Source organism: Lygodium microphyllum, chromosome 29 (genome assembly GCF_053477565.2).
Source record: "Lygodium microphyllum isolate KBCC chromosome 29, Lygodium_microphyllum_v1.1.10, whole genome shotgun sequence".
Lineage (NCBI taxonomy): Eukaryota > Viridiplantae > Streptophyta > Polypodiopsida > Schizaeales > Lygodiaceae > Lygodium > Lygodium microphyllum.
The window spans coordinates 117,571,768-117,591,618 of NC_141163.1; the positions used below are offsets into that span (position 1 = coordinate 117,571,768).

Sequence of the window (19,851 nt, forward strand, 5' to 3'; positions counted from 1 at the left end):
GGCTGGGAGACCCCATTGCCATTTGGTCACACTCAATGTGAAGAGTAGGGGGGGAATGGAGTTTTCTTACCCTTTTGCAAAACAACAAGTGCTAACACAGGCTTGAGGTGCTAATGATTATGATTGGTTAGTTGTATAAGTTTGCTTGAACAATAGGCAATCAACATTATGACTCTCACATGTGTCTCTTATCTCTAGTAAATCCTTCATTTGACACGTGCAACTACTAGGATCTTTTACCCAAAGGTATGGGCTAATCAACATTACGACTCTCACATGTGTCTCTTATCTCTAGTAAATCCTTCGTTTGACATGTGCGGGTGCAACTACTAGGATCTATTACCCAAAAGGTATGGGCTAAGATGAAATCGATCATTTACCCAAGGTATGGGCGAAGATGAAATCGATAATCAGTTGATTTGTAGGACGGTCGTCAGCATTTGCGTAGGGGGGCGCTTTAGTTTTGCAGTGTCAGAACGGCCCTCAACGCAGCAGGCTGCTTATGGCTTAGTCGAAAGCGATTGGTTCGATCTCATGAAGGGACTGCACCATGAGACTGCAGCTTGGAAGAAGAACCTTACAGATATCGTTTGAACGTGCGGTACTCTTCCCTTCAGTCCTGAGAGTCCGCCGCTATGAACCGCTCCAAGGCGAAGAAGCAGCGCACCGTGTCTTCTGAGGACCCACAAACCCTTATACTCAGGTACATAAACTCAGTTATCCGGATAGCTGTATTGCTGTGTTATACCTTGACCACACCAGGAAATTCGGCTGCCCGTCACAGGTGATTTGTTACTGTTTAGGGTTTAGGGTTCTAGCTCAAGAGAGCCTCTCTGTTTGTTGTTGCCTTGGCAGAGAAATCCACCAGAAAACAGAGGTCACTCAGGAAAACATTTTCCGGCTGTACCATCTCAATGCTGCGCCTTGCCAAGTCTGCCGTACAAACTCAAAGGACTCCCCCCACTGCTTCTGTGCGCTCATTCCACCTCCTGGCGGCACCCGAAAACAGGGGCTTTGGCAGAAGTCCCTCGAAACAGATGTTGCCGATGGTTCTGACCCTGAGGAGATACTTCGTTCCAGCTTGAGCTCTCCTGCCGGGCTTACCAACCTTGGTGCCACATGCTATGTGAATAGTGTGCTGCAGTGTCTATACAGGATTAAGGGCTTTATATGTGGCTTCTTTTCAGCAGAGGCAGAGTTGGTTCAAAGGCAGTCTGTTCTTCGGGAACTGGCTCTCTTATTTGGTCAGCTGCATTCTGGGAACAGGAAAGCTGTGGATTCTGCTCCTTTGGCCACTGTGTTGGAGCTGAATAATTCTATACAACAGGATGGGCAGGAATTTCTGAAGTTGCTGTTAACATCACTTGAAGGGTTATTGGGAATGTCAAAGAATTCTCAAGCTAGAAATGTTGTGAAGGATGTGTTTCGGGGTACACTATCTCATGTCACCAGGTTTGACCACTTCCGACAGGCTACATGCACACAAGGGGTGCCTATATAGGATACATTATCTCAATTTGGGGCTACCCCCACGAGAATCGAGCATGATGTGATAAGTAATGAATGCTTTAGAACATAAGCCCTTGTTCATAATGACAGTAGTCCAGCATATATGAAGTGGTAATTGTCTCATGGAGCACGGATACATTGGAACTTTTATGATCAGCCAAGGCCTGCCTTGCCATTTACTCTTGCTTCCTGCCGGCCATTTTGCTCGATTACTTTTGAGCTGTCTAACCTTGCACAAACACGTGTCCTTGAGATCCCGATGGATGCAGTTGAACACATTATAATGGTTATCCAGTTCAACTGTTTTAATAGGTGGAGAGCTCAAAATAGAAAGGCTTAATCCAAAACACAAAGTTAGGCTGAAGCAAATGCAGAATGGTTCCAATGGATTTGGGCCTGGTGGTAGTGTTGATAGCTTGATTGTGTGGGGCTGTTTGGCCCGAAGAATGAACTGCTTTAAGGAGATTGTGACTTGAAGCATGCATATACGAAGCAAACTGAGCTGCACAAAGGTCGTTTTGGTGAAAGACATGCTGTTTTTCTGTCTTGTTTGGTGTAAAAGTTCATTTTCGTAATTCACATGGATCATGAGTATTTGCATCACTAGGCACATGGCAAGGTTGTGAATACTATTGACATGTACATTAGCGAGGTGTATACTGTAGGAAATATTTGGACTGCTATATGGTCTATTGGCATTGCCCCATGTTTGAAAAAATATATCGGTCAATATTGGATTGAACCTATTCAATCACCATGAGGAGCACTTGTTATTCTTGCAATGAAGGAGGATGCGGGCATGCTATTAAACTATTGGTTGTTAACATGTATCCAGTATTTGATGGACGAATAGATGGATTGACAAGTGTTTTGTTAGAAATTGATTGGCAATTCGGTGATTGTCACAAATATCAATTTGTGGATGTACTTAAGATGGACTTTTGAAAGAAATATGGCTCTTCTCAACCTTCGATTAAGTCAAAATTGTGTGCTAGTGTTACTCTCACATGTTTTGGAAGGCAAAAGTAAGCAATTGGTTAGTATGCAATGGATTGTGACTTAGTTAATGTTATAATAGACCAATTGATCTAGATGGTTCCTTACAAGATCCATAAAGAAGAGCCATGTTTTCTTTCATTTTCTCGAGTCTCTTTGCTAGCTCTCCTACTTTGTTAGTTGGAAATTTGTGTAAAGGGATCACAAATAGATTACCCAACTGTAGCAAAGAGTATTGCATATGCTAAAAGACTAACTTAGTATACAATTGAATCATATTTGAGATTGGTTAAGATAGAGGTTTGCTTGGAATAACAAAAGCATGCAATGACTATGTCATTAGTATAATTTTTTATTATCTTAGGACATTGTCAATTAGTAAATATTTGTGAGGTATGCAAGGGGTAGCAAAAGTTCTAGATGACATAGCGAAGACCACCTATAATTGAGCAATGCATTACACAATTATAATAGAGGCTGTCACGGGGACGTGTGAAATTTTGAGATGCTTTAATCTTGCTAGTAATATTTGATTAAACTACTAATCAAATGTGCAAGGTTATTTAGCACATGTGATGCACATAACAGTTATTTCATGGGAACGGGCCAAGGACCCCGAGGATGTAGTGGGTGCTAAAGGCAAAAGTTGTGTTAAGTTATGCCAACTGGGTTTTGGTAGCCAATTGGTGCCAGGTTGGACCCTAGGATAATTGTTTGGCCATTAAGTGTCAGCGGTGAGACTAGGGACTAGTCTAAGGGTCAACATAGGTTGGAAACCGCTCCAAGTTGCAAATGACCTAGTCAATTTCATTCCAGATGGGCATGTTTAATTTTGGGCAAGGCCAAAAGGGTTGAAATTAATTTTCAGAATTAATTAATTTTGAAAAATTAATTTAATGTTTGAAAATGCATGAGGAAGGCTGCCACTTGGCAAAACTTTCCCATGTAACTAGGGGGAAGGCTGCTGGAGGGTGGTGAAAGCTGAATGGTAGCCATTCGAAGCTTGGTTGAGGGAGAGGAGGTGATCAGATTTTGGCTTTGAGAGGCAACGACAACTGATGGCGTGCCGCGACAGGCTGGGGGGTAGCAGGTTTTCTCTTTCGCCTCAAGAGAGGCGGCGGTAGGGGAGGAGGGCTCGTTAGCTGAGCTGGTTTTTTATCCTCCTTTTGAAGCTGTTGGTGCCATCAGATTTGTCATTAGAGCTACGAATCAGAAGATACATTTCAGTTGATTTTCTCTCTTTCTACAGCATTCTCTCATCTCCTCCAGTCTATGCTCAAGTATTCTCAACAATTTTTAGCCATGGGTTGTAGAGTATAGCCAAATTTGGTGGACAACAGAGAATTTACTGCTGTAAACCCTAAATTATAGCAATAATTAGGGTTTAACAGCCACCTTGGGACCCAGGCCATCAGTCAAAGGCATTGTACACTGAAATCAGCATCGGAAATTCGTGAAATTATGAGGATTTTAGATGCCAGCCCATCTATTGTGAATTTGGGGCAGCATTTGACCGGTTGGTGTTCCATTAGAGCAAGTCCTGGGTGAAAATCAAGGGCAATTTGCCCGAATGCTTTGCTGATTATTGGAACAGCAAGGGGCTTTTGAATCAGCCAAGGAGATTGTAAAATCTCGGCTTGTAATTTATCCATCAGCAATTGAAATTAAAGAAATACCGAAAGGGGCGCCAGTTTTGGGGCCAACAGGGTGTCCATTGTCCAAGTTTATAAAGGTAAAGTGAGCATTTCAGTTTATGTTCATTTGCTAATTGCTGTAATTAAGTACTTAATCAAGTTAAACCACCCTATCCGAGAAGGAAGGCTGGTTTCAAAGGCTAGAGCTCCTTGAGAGCTACAAGCAATATTATGATATCGAGACTATAGAACTTGATTGATGGGCAAAGTAGCCTAAAGGTTGTGTTGGAATCAAGACGCAGTTAAGTTGGCAAGGGGAATAACTTGGGGCAAGGTTTTAAGAAATTTCACATGGCGGAAGAAAATTCTGAAACTGTGGTTTTTGGGACTAAAATATGAGTTGGTTTTTGATTAGAGGATCTTGAATTTTGGTGATCGCTTGAGATAAAGGCAATTTAGGAATCAAGGCATAGTCTTAAGGCTTGATTCCCAATCTTACATTGCAAAGGCAATAATAGTTCAAAACAAGGGAAGTTTCATATCCCTATGCGTGAGGTTTAAGTTTGTGTAACCTGGTTAAGCATGTAGGTTGTCACCAAGTTCAGCAATGGGTGGTCATATGGACTACCATCCTGTCTGGGTAGTTCCGAAAGGATTTGAAGTGTAGGGGAGATTAAGTAGAGAGCCTTGCTAGCTTGGCATGGGACTTGTGGGTATGGACTAGTAGTATGAACACAAGAAGCTTGGGAGTGAGCTAGTATGGCTCTGGTTGGGAAGCGAGTTGGATGCTGGTTTGTGTGTGTTTTGAGCTGTGTGTTAAATTTTCCTGAACTATCAGTGTGTGTCTTTTTGCTGCATATCAAGTTGCCTCAATGCAAGTGCTAGTGGTTGCATGTGTGTGGAAGCCTTAATTTCCTCTAGAGTTTTCCACTTTTCCTTTTGGAACACCTAGAAGAGCTCCTTTAGATCAAAGTTTTTGGTACAATAGGAACATCTCATATGGATGTCGAGTTAGACTGTTGGACAATAGCCTTACTCACTATTGGGGTTTATCATTCTCTTGGTGTACTCCTTAGGATTGACCATTGCTGGGACAAAGGGTCTGGTGTACACAGTGTTCAGTTGTTCACATAATACTTTAATTCCAAATGGACACACACTGGCTCACATGTGCATTTGCTACAACTGGTCTGCCCATGAAATGGCCCAATACACTGCAGGGGTGTGGTGTAGAAGCTTGAAATCTAGACTTCTTTGCACATGGCCCAAAGGGACTTATCATCATTCCTTAACTCTTCACTGCTGTGCATAACAATATTTGAAGGATTTGGCTTCTCTCTCTCTCTCTCTCGCAGTGTTGGACCTTTGTCTGAGTGCCACCAAAATATGAAGTTCCCCATAGCAGGCTGGAAAACCTCCATGACAGCCATGGTTTCAACTTTGTTGATCTTTCAAAACAACTAGAAGCCGAACTTCAGCTGACTGCTCCTCCACTTGACTTGTTAGCAGGTTCCCTTGCTTTGATGCATCCACCATCAGCTTCGTCCAAGCAAGCCTAGGAAGGACCCAACAGTGTAGCGCCAACCAAGAGCAAGTGCCAATCTATGATTGGGTGGATGAGGAAATGCCAAATTGGTTGCCTTTATGGTAGCAAACATATGAAGCTCAAGAGTCTTGGCATGTATGAGAGCCGAAATAATTCACCATGAGTGCCTCTCTAGAGAAACCCCTAAAGAACTTATTGAGGCATGTATAATTCTCATGCTCAGTAGCATGGACAAAAGGTTCCTTCTTGGCACTGGAAATTGCATGGTAAGCTGTGGACAAGTGTATGGAGTGGTCATTTGTATTGAAAGGACTTGTGCTCCAAAAGCAGCAGAACTAAGTTGGATCATGCTCTTGAGCTTATTTTAGTTTTTTTTTTTGTACCACCTGATTAGGTGCTCTGCAATGGCGCTCTGTTCTAAAGGAAAATCTTCAGGTTGGGAAGAGGGAGTTGATTGAGGAGGTTATGAGAGTATGTATTGAAGAGCTACCAATGTTCCTGGGTTTACTTGGGGGTTCACCATCTAAGTCTGGATGTCAGGATGGAAACTGCTTCATGTAAGCTGGTGTATGACAGCAGCTTTGTGCCCCATGCATTTGAGCTGTACAACTGGCCAAGTGTGTTCAACGTCAGTCTCTGGACTAGTAAGGGGGCTTACAATGGACCATGTGAGTCTGACCGTCTATCATTGGACATAACTGAATGCTTGATAGGGGTGATGTGGTTATGAAGCTGTGGGCTGCCTAAAATGACATTGCACATGCTCAATCGGGGCCCCTTGATGACACTGATCTTGTTGTAAGTGCTCTTGCTCAGCTCTGCCAGAAGCAGTTTTGAAATCTTGGAAGGTGCTTATTGTGTAAAGGCTGTCAACTGATCTGCATCTTGGACAACATCTAACCAGAACTATTTTAGACTGGCTGCTGCAGAAAATGGCTTTGTTTTCTGCTACCCATCAGTTGGCTGAGCTGTGCACTATTATTCTGTGGCTGTATCAATTTTGCTCTCATCAGGCATGCTGCTTATGGAGCTATCTACAGGATTGTCCTGGCTGGAGGTTCCTGTTCTTTCATCAGTAGGTGGTTGCCCTGCTCTCTTTTTAGTTCCTGGTGGTTGGTTCTGCACTCTGACGCGTCACTCCATTCAGCGGCTGCATCCACACATGGTTGTTCCAAATTTTTGTGCTCCTTGGTGAGATAGCATCAGCAGGTGTTTATGATGACTGGTAGAAAGTGTTGATTGGATACACACCTCTCTCGTGAAAAAGCTGCATTTTTCTTTCTCCCTGCACTCTTGCAGATGTCACATATAACCCTCTGTGCAGTACCTTACTTCTTTGGCATCTCTTCATTTGTGATCCTCTGTAGCAAATCTGACTTGTAACATGATCTATCATGTGCAAACTGCACTTCTGACCCTCTTTTTGCAACCTCTGTTACATGGCAAATAATTAACTAGCTATAATGTCCAAAAGGGGATGCTATTCTCTGCAAGCTTTGACAAACTATGTTTCTGTTTAGTTCCGGACACGCTCTCAAGTGTTCTGCAACCTCTCTTCTTCAAATTTAGTGATATGAGCAGGTGGTGCCATCAGTCTGCATGTCTTGTATGGTTTTCACTGGAACTGCACTTGGCAAAATTCTGCTTGTTTGATTCTCTTTTATTGCTATGCTAACACATAGGTTACTGAAGCTCACAAGCTTTTTTGTATACAGGAGCACAAATAGTTGGTTGGTAAATTCTGCTTTCTTAATTTCTGACATCTTCCTTGAAACATGGGTATCATGAAGGTGTTCAAAATGTGGGCAAGAGTCTGCTGGGTCAAACCAGCTTGTGGATTTTTATGAGCTTGAGCTAAATGTAAGGAGTTTATCGAGCTTGGAAGAAAGCCTTGATGATTATTTCAGCGTAGAGCAATTGCTTGGTGATAATCAATTTCTCTGTGAGTCTTGCAATGCCAGAGTTGATGCGACTCACTGTAGCAAGTTGCGGTCACTGCCACCAGTACTAAACTTCCAACTCAAACGATTTGTGTTTGATTCCAAGGTTAAGCTTGCTCACTTTCATATTTCTTTCATTTTGGGTTTATTTAGTTTCACTGTGTCTGTTATCCATCCATGTTTGAAAGCATCCAGTGGTATTTATCTCATTTCTGTATTGTGAATAAACATATTGCATGCATTATGGGTTTCTTTACTTCTGTTTTGTGAACGATTTCTGATCTTTGTGACTTGTCTAATCTCTCACTTGAGGTCTAGTCTCATCATAGTGGATAAAATCTTCATTTCTTTCTTTTTTTGCTTTGCTGTTGCTCTATAAAAAGGAAATAAAGTTATCAGCCCTCTGCAACCTAGAAGCAAAAAGTTCAGTTTTATTGTGTTTATTCTTATGAACATAAACAAGCACAATTTTAAGGGTATGATTTGACTAAGTTTATTGATATTTTTCTTTCCTGTTACATAGTTACAAGTATGAGGTGACACTATTCTCTCTCTCTCTCTCTCTCTCTCTCTCTCTCTCTCTCAACTGAGGCAACTGAGGTTTTCTGTTATTTAGTTATAAGTGTGCCTTACTATGAGAGAGAGAGAGAGAGAGAGAGAGAGAGAGAGAGAGAGAGAGATTGTGATTTACTAGATGCCCGGATGACCTGTGAGACTAAAATGGTGAGTACAATTCATCCATGGTGTGCCTTGATATGGATAAGCAGAGAAATATAAAACTAAAGTATAAACAAAGATGTGTTAGCAGATTAGTCAGTTCATGGTTGAGTCTGGACTTGTGGTTCAGCAGGCTGGGCACATAGATTATTTAGGCATTTTATTTGTCATTATTTATTGAGGTTTGGGCATTATTTGCAGCCAGCAAGCTCTCTTCGAGAACCTTGGGACTTGGTTAAAGTTTTCATCCTCTTATCATCCTCAAACAGATGAAAAAAGTGAAAGTGCTAATTCTACTGTTTTGGACCTTTTGAAAATCCTATGTCTCTGATAATCAAAGAGAATGGAAAAAGTATTTGCCTTTAGTAGAGTTTGCATACAATAACATGGTGCGCTCTAGTACTGGTAGTGGAGCTATTCCTCATCCTCGGCATCCTTTTCGAGTTCCTGAAGATTTTGATGAGAACAACTGTGAGGAAGCTGTGCTTACATGGGATACGAATGATGCACGTGCCTATTCTGCTATTCTTCAATGTATTTCTAAAGAAGTTCTACCGGTGCTTATCTCTTGCAAGACAGCTCCAGAAGTATGGTCAAAGCTTTAGATGTTGTACGAGACACCTTTCGCCATGTGTGCAGTGACCCTTTATGGACAGCTTCAACAAATGAAGTTTGAGCCTAAGGACATCATTCAATCATTTTTGCTCCATGTTACACAAGTATAGGACCAGCTTCGACACATGCAGTCTACCTTCCTTAGGCACGTCTTGTAGGAACAATACTCTACAGGCTCCCCCTAAAGTTTGATGGAGTAGCGAGTGCTTTGAGGGCACAAATATCATCTACACCTATGAGCTTCACACATATGTTCTAGATGTTGCTCGAGCATGAGGCATTTTTGCGTCTACAGGGGAGACTTCCATCTCATTATGGAGGTTCTAGTGAGGCTCTTGCCCCTTTAGAGAGGGGCAACAAAAAGTAGTCGAAGGCCTAGTGTTACCACTGTGGTAAGAAGGGAACCTTGCAGAAGGACTACAGGGAGTTAGCAACCTCACGAAAGCAAAAGGTCAAGAAGAAAATGCGGGATGCTAACTCCTCCGACGAATCATCCTCTTCCTCAAACTCCAACTCCGATTCTCTGGCCAAGGAGAAATCCAAGGGGTTTATGCTTAGTTTTAGCTTTGCTATGGTTGTTTGGTGAGAAGAGTTGAGTTGTGCTAATGAGAAATGCATCCTATGGGTTTTTGGTAGCAATTTTGGATTCTTTATGAGTCTTATGTTATGATTTTGCTAGCTGTAAAAATTTCAGCAAGTATTTGGCATTAGCATGATTAAGCAGTAGTGGCCAATGTTGTTATGGTTTTGCTAGCTGTAAAGTTTTTAGCAAGTTGGTATTAGTATGGTTAAGCAACAGTGGCTAATGTTGTTTTTCATTATGATAGCTTTTGGCAAATTCCAATGTAGTATGTTTTTGCTTTGATATATTTCAATGCAATCGAGGATGATTGCAAGGATTTTAAGGGGTAGATTTGTCACGAGGATGTGAAGTTTTGATGCTTTGCTTAGAATTTGATTAAAAGTTAATCAAATGTGTAAATGTGACTTGCACATGTGAAGTGTAGGTTAGTCATTTCATAGTGTGGAACCTAGGACCCTGAGATATTAGTTGGTGCCAAATACAAAGGTTGTAATAAGTTAAAATGGATAGGTACTAGGTGTTACCTGATGTTAGAGTTTGGCCTAGAATATTTAAATAGCTGTGTCAGTGATGACACTAGGGAATTGGCATTAATGAATTAATTAATGCTAGTTTTGAGAATAACGAGTGCTCAGGATCACTTGAGGATAAATTGGCATGGCCAATTTTATTGTTAGTTGTTTAGATTATTTTTTGAGCTTGAAATGATTATTAAATTAATTTTCAGAATTGATAATGCAAGAAATGTCAAAAATTGGATTTGGAAGGTTGCCACTTGGCAAAACTTTCCCACGTAAGTGGGAAGAAGGCTATTTGAGGCTGAGAGAGGGTCATTTCAGCTTAGAGAGACTGAAGGAAGAGAGGGGAAGACTAGCCAACTGTAGGTGATTTTTGTGGGAGTTGCTACAGCCATTGGAGAGGACATTAGCATGAATAGGAGCCCCTAAGGGCTTGCAACAGCAGTAGGGATCAGATGCCAGCAGTTTTGGCACTTCTTGGGACAGGTGACAACATTTTGGAGTCCCCATTGAGGCTGGATTGTAGTGGATCAGTCACATATAGCAGGGCAGCAGCAGATTTCAGCTGAATCTCTGAAATTTCACTCTTCTCAGCATTCTCTCTTATCCTCCAATCGTTTTTCATCCTTTCTCAGCAATGTCCAGCAGATTCAGCCATCAAAGGTCGAGATTTTGGTGAATCTCTGCTGTACACCCTAATCTATAGTATAAATTAGGATTTGATAGCCATCTTGGGAAGTGTGCTAAAAATTGCAGGCCCTAGAGGCTTGAATTCCAGTCATTGAAATTGGGGCAATTTTAGGAGACTCAAGTGGCCATTCAACTAACAAACATTTGGGGCTGAATTTGTCACCCAAGGAGCCCACTTGAAAGCTGATCTCCGATCAAGCTAGGGAGCAAACCTGTTTGAAGGCTTGCTAATCATTTATGACAGCAGGAGGCATTGGCATCAGCAGAGGAGATTGAGGAATCTCAGTGTACTCTATCCATTTGCAATAAAAGATAAAGAAATACTGCAAGGGGCACCAGTTTTTGGGGCTAATAGGTTGTCCATTGTCGAATATTAAGTGGTAAAGTGTGCATTTCAGTTTATGTGCTTTATTTACTTGCTGTAATTATTAATTAATCAGGTTATTACCACCCTCTTCGAGGAGGAGGGCAGGTTTCAGCAGTGCAGCCGACCAGTCACCAACCTGCTTGCCCAACTGCTGAAACAGGTCCTCCCTGCTTGGAAGTGTGGCTCTTGGCCGGAAACTGTGCCATGTGGCATGCTGGTCACACAATGGACAGACCATGGACAAGTAGTGGGAAGAACTACTTGATGTGCCTATGATGGACACAGCTGTAAAATGCAAAGGCCTGATGGATAAAGATAGGTGGTAGAGCTCCACGCTAAATGTTCTTTAGACTAAACACTTTTCAAGACTTCCATAAATTCCTACCTTCACATTTTTAGCTGTGCACCACAAGCATCAAAATATGAAGCATTAGTATGTAGGTTCTCAGGTCTCGCCTGTGGTACATTACATACTGGGCTTGACACTTGTATGTAAATTCAGGACTAACATTGCAGGAATCTACCCGTTCTGTCTGCTGTATTTCTGCACAGATGCTGTTGCTAGCACATTGAGGAGTCTCCAGTGTGCCATGTTTTACTGCCACATTGTTGTGCAGCCTGGACATCACCTTCCGCTGTTGTGTTTTGATTCTGCACCATCATCTGATCTGGAACTATCAACCTTATGCCTTATGCAAAATAAGGGTTACAAAGAGTGCTTAAGAGCTTGTGATGATGGCATTAAAATCACAGTCTGTTTTGTTCTGGTGCTACTAAAGGACTACTGCTGGATGGCTGGATGTGTCCAGTAGCTTACTTGATGGTTAGATGGGGATAACTGAGATGCTATGGGTGTTATACATAATTGTCATGGTTGGGAGGTGAGCCAGGTGTGCACTCTGTTATGGTTGTTAGCTAAGTAGTGCTGTAAATCTGCATCTCATAGGTTTTGATCCCTAGGAGCATGGATCCTTGACAAATGGAAACTGGGACCTGAGAATTTTGGCCCAATGTTGATTCTCATAGCCGGCTGAGGCTTAGTCTACAAGTCTTGTCTTAAAGAGACTCGTACCAAGGTTATCTTATTTCTCGACAATAATGAGTTGAGTGGTGAGCCCTAGAGATTTTCACCGTGCTGTGTTGCTCAAAATGGTTTTTTAATGCTCAAATAGGGAAACCAGTAGTTGAGAATTTTAGCCCACGGTTGACAGGCAGCTGAGGCTAAGTCTACACATTGTGTCTTGATGAGACTTGTAACAAGGTTATCATGTTCTTTGAGCGTAGTGAGTTGAGTGGCAAGCCCTAGAGGTTTTTGCTACGGCACTGACACTCAAGTGGTTACTAATCCTAGCCCAACTAGGAAATTTTAGAAGGGAAAAGTAAGGCTACAGATACAAGGAAGGGTAAGAGAATTTCTTAGAACCAGTAAGCAAGAATAGTGGAGGGCTCAATTTGTATAGCTTCAATTCAACCCCATTGAGACCTTCTTTAAGTGGTAATGCCTTTCTTCCAAGTGGCAGCCAAACGTTGGAATATAAACATGATCTAAGGTCTTGGATCATAGCTGCACTTTGTCCATAGGTAGGTCCATATAGTACTGTTTGTCTGGTCTAGTAAGACCTTTATGATCCGGATTTATAAAGAAATTGGAATCTTCTTTTTGACTGTTGAAGCTTCAGTAAAGTGTCTTTCTGCCTGTTTTTTAGCTGCTCTATGATCATTTTGTGGTGGTTTTGTCGATTAGTTTTTACTCACACTTCTCTCTTTTCATAAGCTCTCACCTCTAGCTATCATTGCAAGCTCCAAGCTCTTCCTCTTCCTGATCATCTATTTCTACATCTAGTTCTCTTACCACCACCACCCCCACCATCCCCCCGCCCCCCCCCCCCCCGGCGACCAATTTACCTCTCTCTTTCCCACCCTCTCTCTCTCTCTCTCATCCCTTACCTCTGGCTTTGCCTGTATGACCTCTCTCTTCATTCTGATTCCTCTATTTAGAACTTGGATCTAGCTTTACCAATACACGTCTTGTTACTGTATTTAGATTTTGTGTCACGGGCCATCACGTTGAAAGCAGCAAGTTTAAATTTGTATTTAATAGGTAAAACATTAATTTATTATACAATTTTTAATGATTGTATGAAACATTGTACTTAATCAATAATTTTTTTTGGGTATGTTCATTACCATACTAGGTTCATGTATTAGATACATTGTACAAATAGTACCTAGCTACCCGGTTTTGGATGTGGTGCTGATGGCCTTCCCAATTGAGCGAAGCAATTATGCTTTTTTCCTTACTAATCACAAATCTGGAAAGCAACATAAGCTGATTCAGAAAACCTGGGTCAGAATTCAGGTTGAGTCACATTGGTTTACAATCAGTTTTTCTTAGTCACATCTGCGAATATGGACTAGGGGGAAAACCCTGCCTGATAGATCTGCATAAGCTGAAGCAGTTAGCCAAACAGTGAGTTCTGGCTGAAGCATTGATAAATAAGGTGAAAACATCTTGCAAAATAATGGTCCGATACTCAGTTTCTCTGGTCTTTTGATGATGAGTAAGCCTTATCAAGGTCCTTATGGTCAATGTGTTTCTCTCTAACGTTTTTATTTGTGAATGATATTCTCATAAAATTTTTCGAGTTGATGCGCTCCTTCATATATGATGCTCACAATGCCCTCTGGCTCTTGTGCAGGCAGCTAAAAAGAAAAAAGTAACTTCCAAGTTCAGCTTTCCTCAGACTCTAGATATGAACCCATGGCTAAACGGCAATGGCATGGATGAAACACAGAGCCAAGGAGCTTTGCTTTATGATTTGTCAGCTATCTTGATTCACAAGGGGAATACAGCTAATAGTGGTCATTATGTTGCTAATATTAAAGATGATTCTTCAGGACAATGGTGGGAATATGACGATGAGTTGGTATCAAGCCTGGGATATGATCCTTTTGGGGAGGCCTCTGTCACACCCAAAAAGGAGCCAAACCCTAAAGAAGCCCATAATTGTATTAAATCAGAGACCAAATCACTTGACAAAGGTCAAGATACTAGGAGGAACCGTCTGACCTCTTCTGATGCATACATGCTGATCTACAATCTTAGACAAGGGGATACAGTTTCTCTTGAGATTGTTGGTTCAGAAACAGTGGCTACTAAAGACCAGCAAATGGATGAAGGTAACCAGATCATTTTACCTGGGTACCTGGTCTTTGAGATAGAGGAACGGAATGCTGAGTTATTGGATACTTGCAAAAGGCACAAAATGAGAGTTGAGAAAGAGTTATCAAACATAGCACATCGGAGGCAAGAAGTAAGAAGTATTTTAGCTGAAGCTCAGGTTAAAAATTTGGAAGATGGTTTTGTTTGGATTTCAAGCAATTGGCTTCGAACTTGGGCTGATGAGCTCACACCACCGTAAGTCTCTTAACTCAGCATCTGTATAGCAGCATTAGTAATTTTTCTGAAAGGTTCTGTTTCCTTTACAGCTTGATAGTGAGAATTTAAAATTTCTGTTAATCCTTGATGGTGGTCACTTTTCTCATCTGATGAGGAGTAATAGTAATGACGTCAGTATGGTGCATAGTTTAGATTTCAAATATGGATAGAAGTCGCAGTATGTGCATAAACTTAGATTTCAAATACGTATCACTAACCTTCATTGTAGTTGGTTTTTCATCTATAGAGGATTAATAGGAATGCTTTTAGTGTGTGCTGTACAAGCCATGATCTGTATGACAATGTTGATGACTTCTGCTCCTTCTACAAGTCTAGGTTGGAATCTTGCTACCATATCAAGGACCACACTGACATTTTCTGGCCTTACACCTTGAATGGTTAACTCCTTGAATGTAGCTAATTATTCCTTTAGAATTTAACAGGGTTGAATTATAGTAAATAGAGTCAATATACTTTTCCAAAAATTTTCAGAGTGTAAAGGACAACTTCAGCTGTTACATGTGTATTTTCTTTTTCTGCAGCTGTATTGACAACAGTCTGTTACTATGTGAACATGACAAAGTACCCCCAACAAAAGTTACGTTGATGAAATGTATCTCTAAGGGGGTCTGGGAAAGTCTGCAATCTAAGGTATGCTTGTCTATACTGTCTTGGATAAGATGAGCCTTCTTTTTGATGTGAAATATTCAGAATAGTATAGTTCTAGATGCGAAATATTTAGCAGAGTCTAGAGGTTTACGTTGAGAATCTGTTTGTGATTTTTCTTATTAGGAATATTAATGCCCAGCATTTCCTTCCCCAGGTAACCTAGCGGTGCCCAACGTTTTGAAAAGAGCCTATGCATTTTGATTAAGTTCTTTTTCTCCTAGTATTTTGAATTTATTGAAAGTGATGGTACCGGTTGAGGCATCTCTACACTGGCTACTTGGTTTTAAAAAGATTAGGCCATGGCCTGAAGTTCATTTGTGCTTAGTACATGGATTTTGGTACTTGTTGAAAACCCCTTATAATTAATCCCGCATTTATTACTCGTCCTAGGCTATCTGAATGAAGATCTACATAGTATCTATGCTCTTAAGTTTTCTATTGACATTTCCACATTGCTTGTAGTATGGAGGTGGACCTACACTTTCTGCACATGATTGCTGCATCGACTGTATAATGGAGATTGCTAGGACAGTTGATACTGCTAGCTCTTTTAGGGACCAGAGAATAAAGGTCAAACAGATGGTCGAGAATGCTCTGGCCAGTGATAATTGTGATGAAACCTACTATTTTGTCTCAAAGACATGGTATGCTCTGTGTTCATGCTTCCCTTCTTTCATTGACTAGATTGTGAAATTATGGTAGATGTTGACAACCCATTCTCACTTCTGTTACAGGCTGCAAAATTGGCTACGCCGTAAGTTAGTTGATGCTCCAGCAGAAAATGATGCATCTCCCACTGCTGCAATAACGTGCCCACATGATGCCTTACTTCCTGACAATAGTCCTGGAGCGAAGCGACAGGCAATACCTCAAGAGATTTGGAGTTACTTTTTAGAAGTTGCAATGCAAGTCACTGATGGTTCTGTGAATGGTTGCATAAGCTTTCCTGTAAATAGCTCCACATGCTGTCACTGTGAAGAACAAATTTCTCAAGAAGTGTCTCAACAGCAGGATCTAAGGTAGTGTTTTCTTCTTGGTGTCTTGAGGTGTTTCTGTTTTTCTTACATGTTTTAGGCGTCACGTCAACTTCGTGAGACTACTGGATCATTCTGGTATGTGATGTTGTGTTAATTCCATTGTTTTTGAGAGAAAGTAAGCACTGAGCACTACGTTCAGCATGCTACTCGGAACACGTCTATATGTAGGGACTGGTTAGTTCTCCATCTCTGGCATTGCCTGATTTCTCTTAAAACATTAAGGTGACATCTTACATATTAGTCCAGAGGTTCTCTCCATTTGAACATGCTGATGATCATTGTGATCTACTGAAACCTAAGTTGAGAGAAATATAGTCAAGCTTTATTGTCTGAGATTTAGGATTTTGAGAACTCAGCGGTCTGAGAACTAGGTCATTGGAATGTCTATTGAACAGAAGAGCAAGCTCAAAAAGAGATGTTCACACTGCACTTATTGGAAGCGGGCGCAGCAGCCTGCCTGTATGCTTGTGCACGTCTTCTCCTAGGCATCAAGCTTGAAGGGTGGCCCCTTACTTTTATTGGAGGAAAGACTCTTCAACTCTTTTTTTTGGTTGGGGGGGGGGGGGATATATGCTTATTAGAAGCACTGTTTGAAGCTGAATTATGAATATTTTTACTTCAAAGGATCTGTACACATGGCCCTTGATGGAGTTTTGGTGTCGTGTAAAATGAGACCTGCTTCTTGCATGAAGCTTGAAGATATTTAAATAGTCTCCACTTTTGCTGGATGCAGATAGGTTTTTGATTCTTGAGACATGTATCTAAAACTATTCTGACAGTATTGTTTGTTCTTGTATGCAAGTAATTTATGTTTGAGGATTCAAATAAGTTGGAGTCAGCATAGAAAGAAGTAATTACACTTCACACATTCATTGTTGCCAACTTGTTTGTATTTAGATTTAATGTCTTAGTATGATCATGTAATAAGTAGAAATTCAGGGAAGTAAGATTTGATCTCTTGGCAATGATTTGCTTGCTGTACAGCTATGAATGCTCACATTCTGTGTTTTGGTCTTTAATTCTTCTTTTTTGTCACATTATCTTATACCAGGGCAACCAAGAAGGAACAGAGACAAAAACATGGCCTTCTATTTAGTGGCGAATGTATACCTATAGTTACAGGTACTACATATTACTTGGTGCCTTCAGTGTGGCTAAATCAGTGGCGCTTATACTTGGGAGCAAGCAACAAGGCTGAAGAACCCCTTGATCTGGAAGATAGCCTTAATTCTTTTCTTTGCTTGAAGGTTCGTAATGGTTTTGAACAATCAGGTGTTGCAAGGATTTTATGACTGGTTTTGATGAATGTTGAGCTAGTCCCTTTAATGAACGCCTCTGATGCTAAAACGGCACTCTGGTAAACATTAATGCAAGGCTCTCAGTTGCCTATATTGGATTGTTGCGCTGCAGCATAAGGGCTTGGCTTTTAGGCCTCCAAAGCTGCAAAGAAATCGGCGTGGTGAGCTGGTCCAGAACTCTGAGAAGGTAAGCTGCTTGTTTATCAATGCTGTGATTGTATTCTGTAGGTTCACTTTAAATTTTGAAAGCATGATAACTTTCGGCCCAGGGATTATGATGTAGAATGAAAGTGTCAAACAAAAGATACTCCTGAGACAAGTCATAACAGCAAACATGATGTGCTGTTATTGCTTGCGGTGCAACTAACAAGGCTCATGAATCTGGCCAAGTTTTTGCTGCAAGTCATTGTTGTAAAAATTGAGCTGTTTTTGAAACTTGAAAGTTGCCTCAAGGTTTCCGCACTGAATGCACTCAGTTATTGCCCAGGATGATACTTTTACAATTGTTTCAGAGGATGACTGGAGAGACCTTTGTGAACAGTGGAATGCCAATCCTGATCATTCCATTGCAGCTGTTGTTGCACCCTTAAGACAATCTCATTTGACTGAAAACACATCTTTGAATGGAGAGGCTGAAGAATTTCTTGATGATTTGCTCATTCCAAGTATTTGTACAAAGCCAGAGGTTTGTTAGTGTCCGAAGAATCTTAAATTTGATTGCCAAATTTTTTCAAAATGAATCAATGCTAATTTGTTGAGATGCAACAGATATGCAAATCTTGCATAGAGGAACGTGAAAATTCAGAGCAGATAAAGATGCTCCAGTATGTTGATGAAGAAATTTATGTGGATTTAGTGCATGGAAAAGAGCCTCCTAAGTCACTGCTTGAAGTATCAAAAGGTGAGAGGCGGATATCTAAGAGACCACGGCGAGGCTCTTCATCTTCAACTAAGCGTGCTGTCTTGAAGGTGTCTGGAGAAACTACAGTTAACATTTTGAAGTTACAGATTTGGGAGTATCTTGGTGTAAGTACTCTTCTTAAATATGTTTATTAGGTCTCATTGTTGTTTGCAAATGCAACTCAAGTTCTGTAGAATATGAATCAGAGAATTTATTATACTACATGACATAACCAAGTCTTAGCGCTAGGTTACACATGTTAGTTTGGGCATTTCAGTTGTTGCACATATACATCAAAGTGCTTGCTTCAGCAATCACTGGTGTCAATCAACAGAGGAGTTGTTGAACTTGATATATCAACAAGCTAATAAGGTAATGATGAGTATAAAAGCCACTGATAGACCATAATGGTCTATCCGCTAATGTTATTCATTTGGCAGCTCAAGAAATGAGAACCGAGACACGTAAACATGTTCTAATAACCTGATAGGAAGATGCTCGGCAGATCATATCAAAGAATCCTACAGCTAGTGTGAGCTAAAGCTCATGACCATACACTTAAGGCTTAGCTAGAGAGGGCTAGTGTTAGTATTGAAATGACTGGTTACCACTATACTGATGTTATAGATCATAGATCCGAACGTACCATGTGAGGTTCATACGGATGCTAGCAACTATGCTATAGGTGCCGCCTTATATCAAGATGGATAACCTATTGCATTTGAGAGTTGTAAGCTCATTGATAGTCAACCACATTATACCATTCAAGAGAGAATTGTTGGTGGTCATCCATGCGCCTAATTTTTATTCTCATTGTTTGTATGGTGTCCGATTCATTATTTGGACTATTCACCATTCACTAAAATTCCTTTGTGATCAGCCTGATCTTTGTGCTTGAATGTTGAGATGAATGAAGCTTATGTGGGAGTTTGACTTTGAGATTCTTTACCGTAAGTGTGCAACTAATAAAGTTGACAATAACCTTAATTGAATCCCGAAAGTTAATGTCTTTGAAGGGTTGTTGTGTCGAATAGATCCTCACTTTGGTAGGATTTAGCAATTAGTCCATGAAGAACATAGATGGTTGGGAAGCTTTGGCAATTTAGACACTCAAAAATAGACTATTGAGAGAAAGATGGTAGATAACTGTTCCATTAAAAATGGACTTTTACTTAAATAAAGTGTGTATGCGCGAGGATGAGGATATATGTAAGAAGTTTTCTATTGAGTGTCATTGTGGGATACTTTGGCATGCAATGTACTTTGGCTTGGTTAGTCGGTACTTCTATTGGCCGCCCATGAAGACTTTGAGTCTTTTGTACGTGAGTGTCCATGGTGTTAGCTTAATAAAGCTGAATGACATAAATGTGTAGGGATGCTAACATCATTTAC

The 19,851-nt window shown here is 40.8% G+C and overlaps 1 protein-coding gene across 4 annotated transcripts in view; it reads left to right on the forward strand.

Moving 5' to 3' along the window:
- The first annotated feature begins 388 nt into the window (after positions 1 to 388).
- Positions 389 to 19,851, forward strand: part of UBP26 (ubiquitin-specific protease 26) — an 80,928-nt gene continuing 61,465 nt past the window's right edge. For 3 of the 4 annotated variants that reach the window (XM_087671730.1, XM_087671729.1, XM_087671728.1), the window contains exons 1-11: positions 389 to 703; positions 856 to 1,452; positions 7,476 to 7,731; positions 13,815 to 14,533; positions 15,097 to 15,205; positions 15,686 to 15,867; positions 15,958 to 16,242; positions 17,312 to 17,507; positions 17,671 to 17,745; positions 18,046 to 18,243; positions 18,327 to 18,584. In XM_087671730.1, coding sequence (XP_087527856.1) covers positions 636 to 703; positions 856 to 1,452; positions 7,476 to 7,731; positions 13,815 to 14,533; positions 15,097 to 15,205; positions 15,686 to 15,867; positions 15,958 to 16,242; positions 17,312 to 17,507; positions 17,671 to 17,745; positions 18,046 to 18,243; positions 18,327 to 18,584 — 2,943 coding nt within the window. In that variant the 5' untranslated portion in view covers positions 389 to 635. The remainder of the gene's footprint in view (positions 704 to 855; positions 1,453 to 7,475; positions 7,732 to 13,814; positions 14,534 to 15,096; positions 15,206 to 15,685; positions 15,868 to 15,957; positions 16,243 to 17,311; positions 17,508 to 17,670; positions 17,746 to 18,045; positions 18,244 to 18,326; positions 18,585 to 19,851) is intronic. The other variant, XM_087671731.1, reaches the window with a different exon arrangement.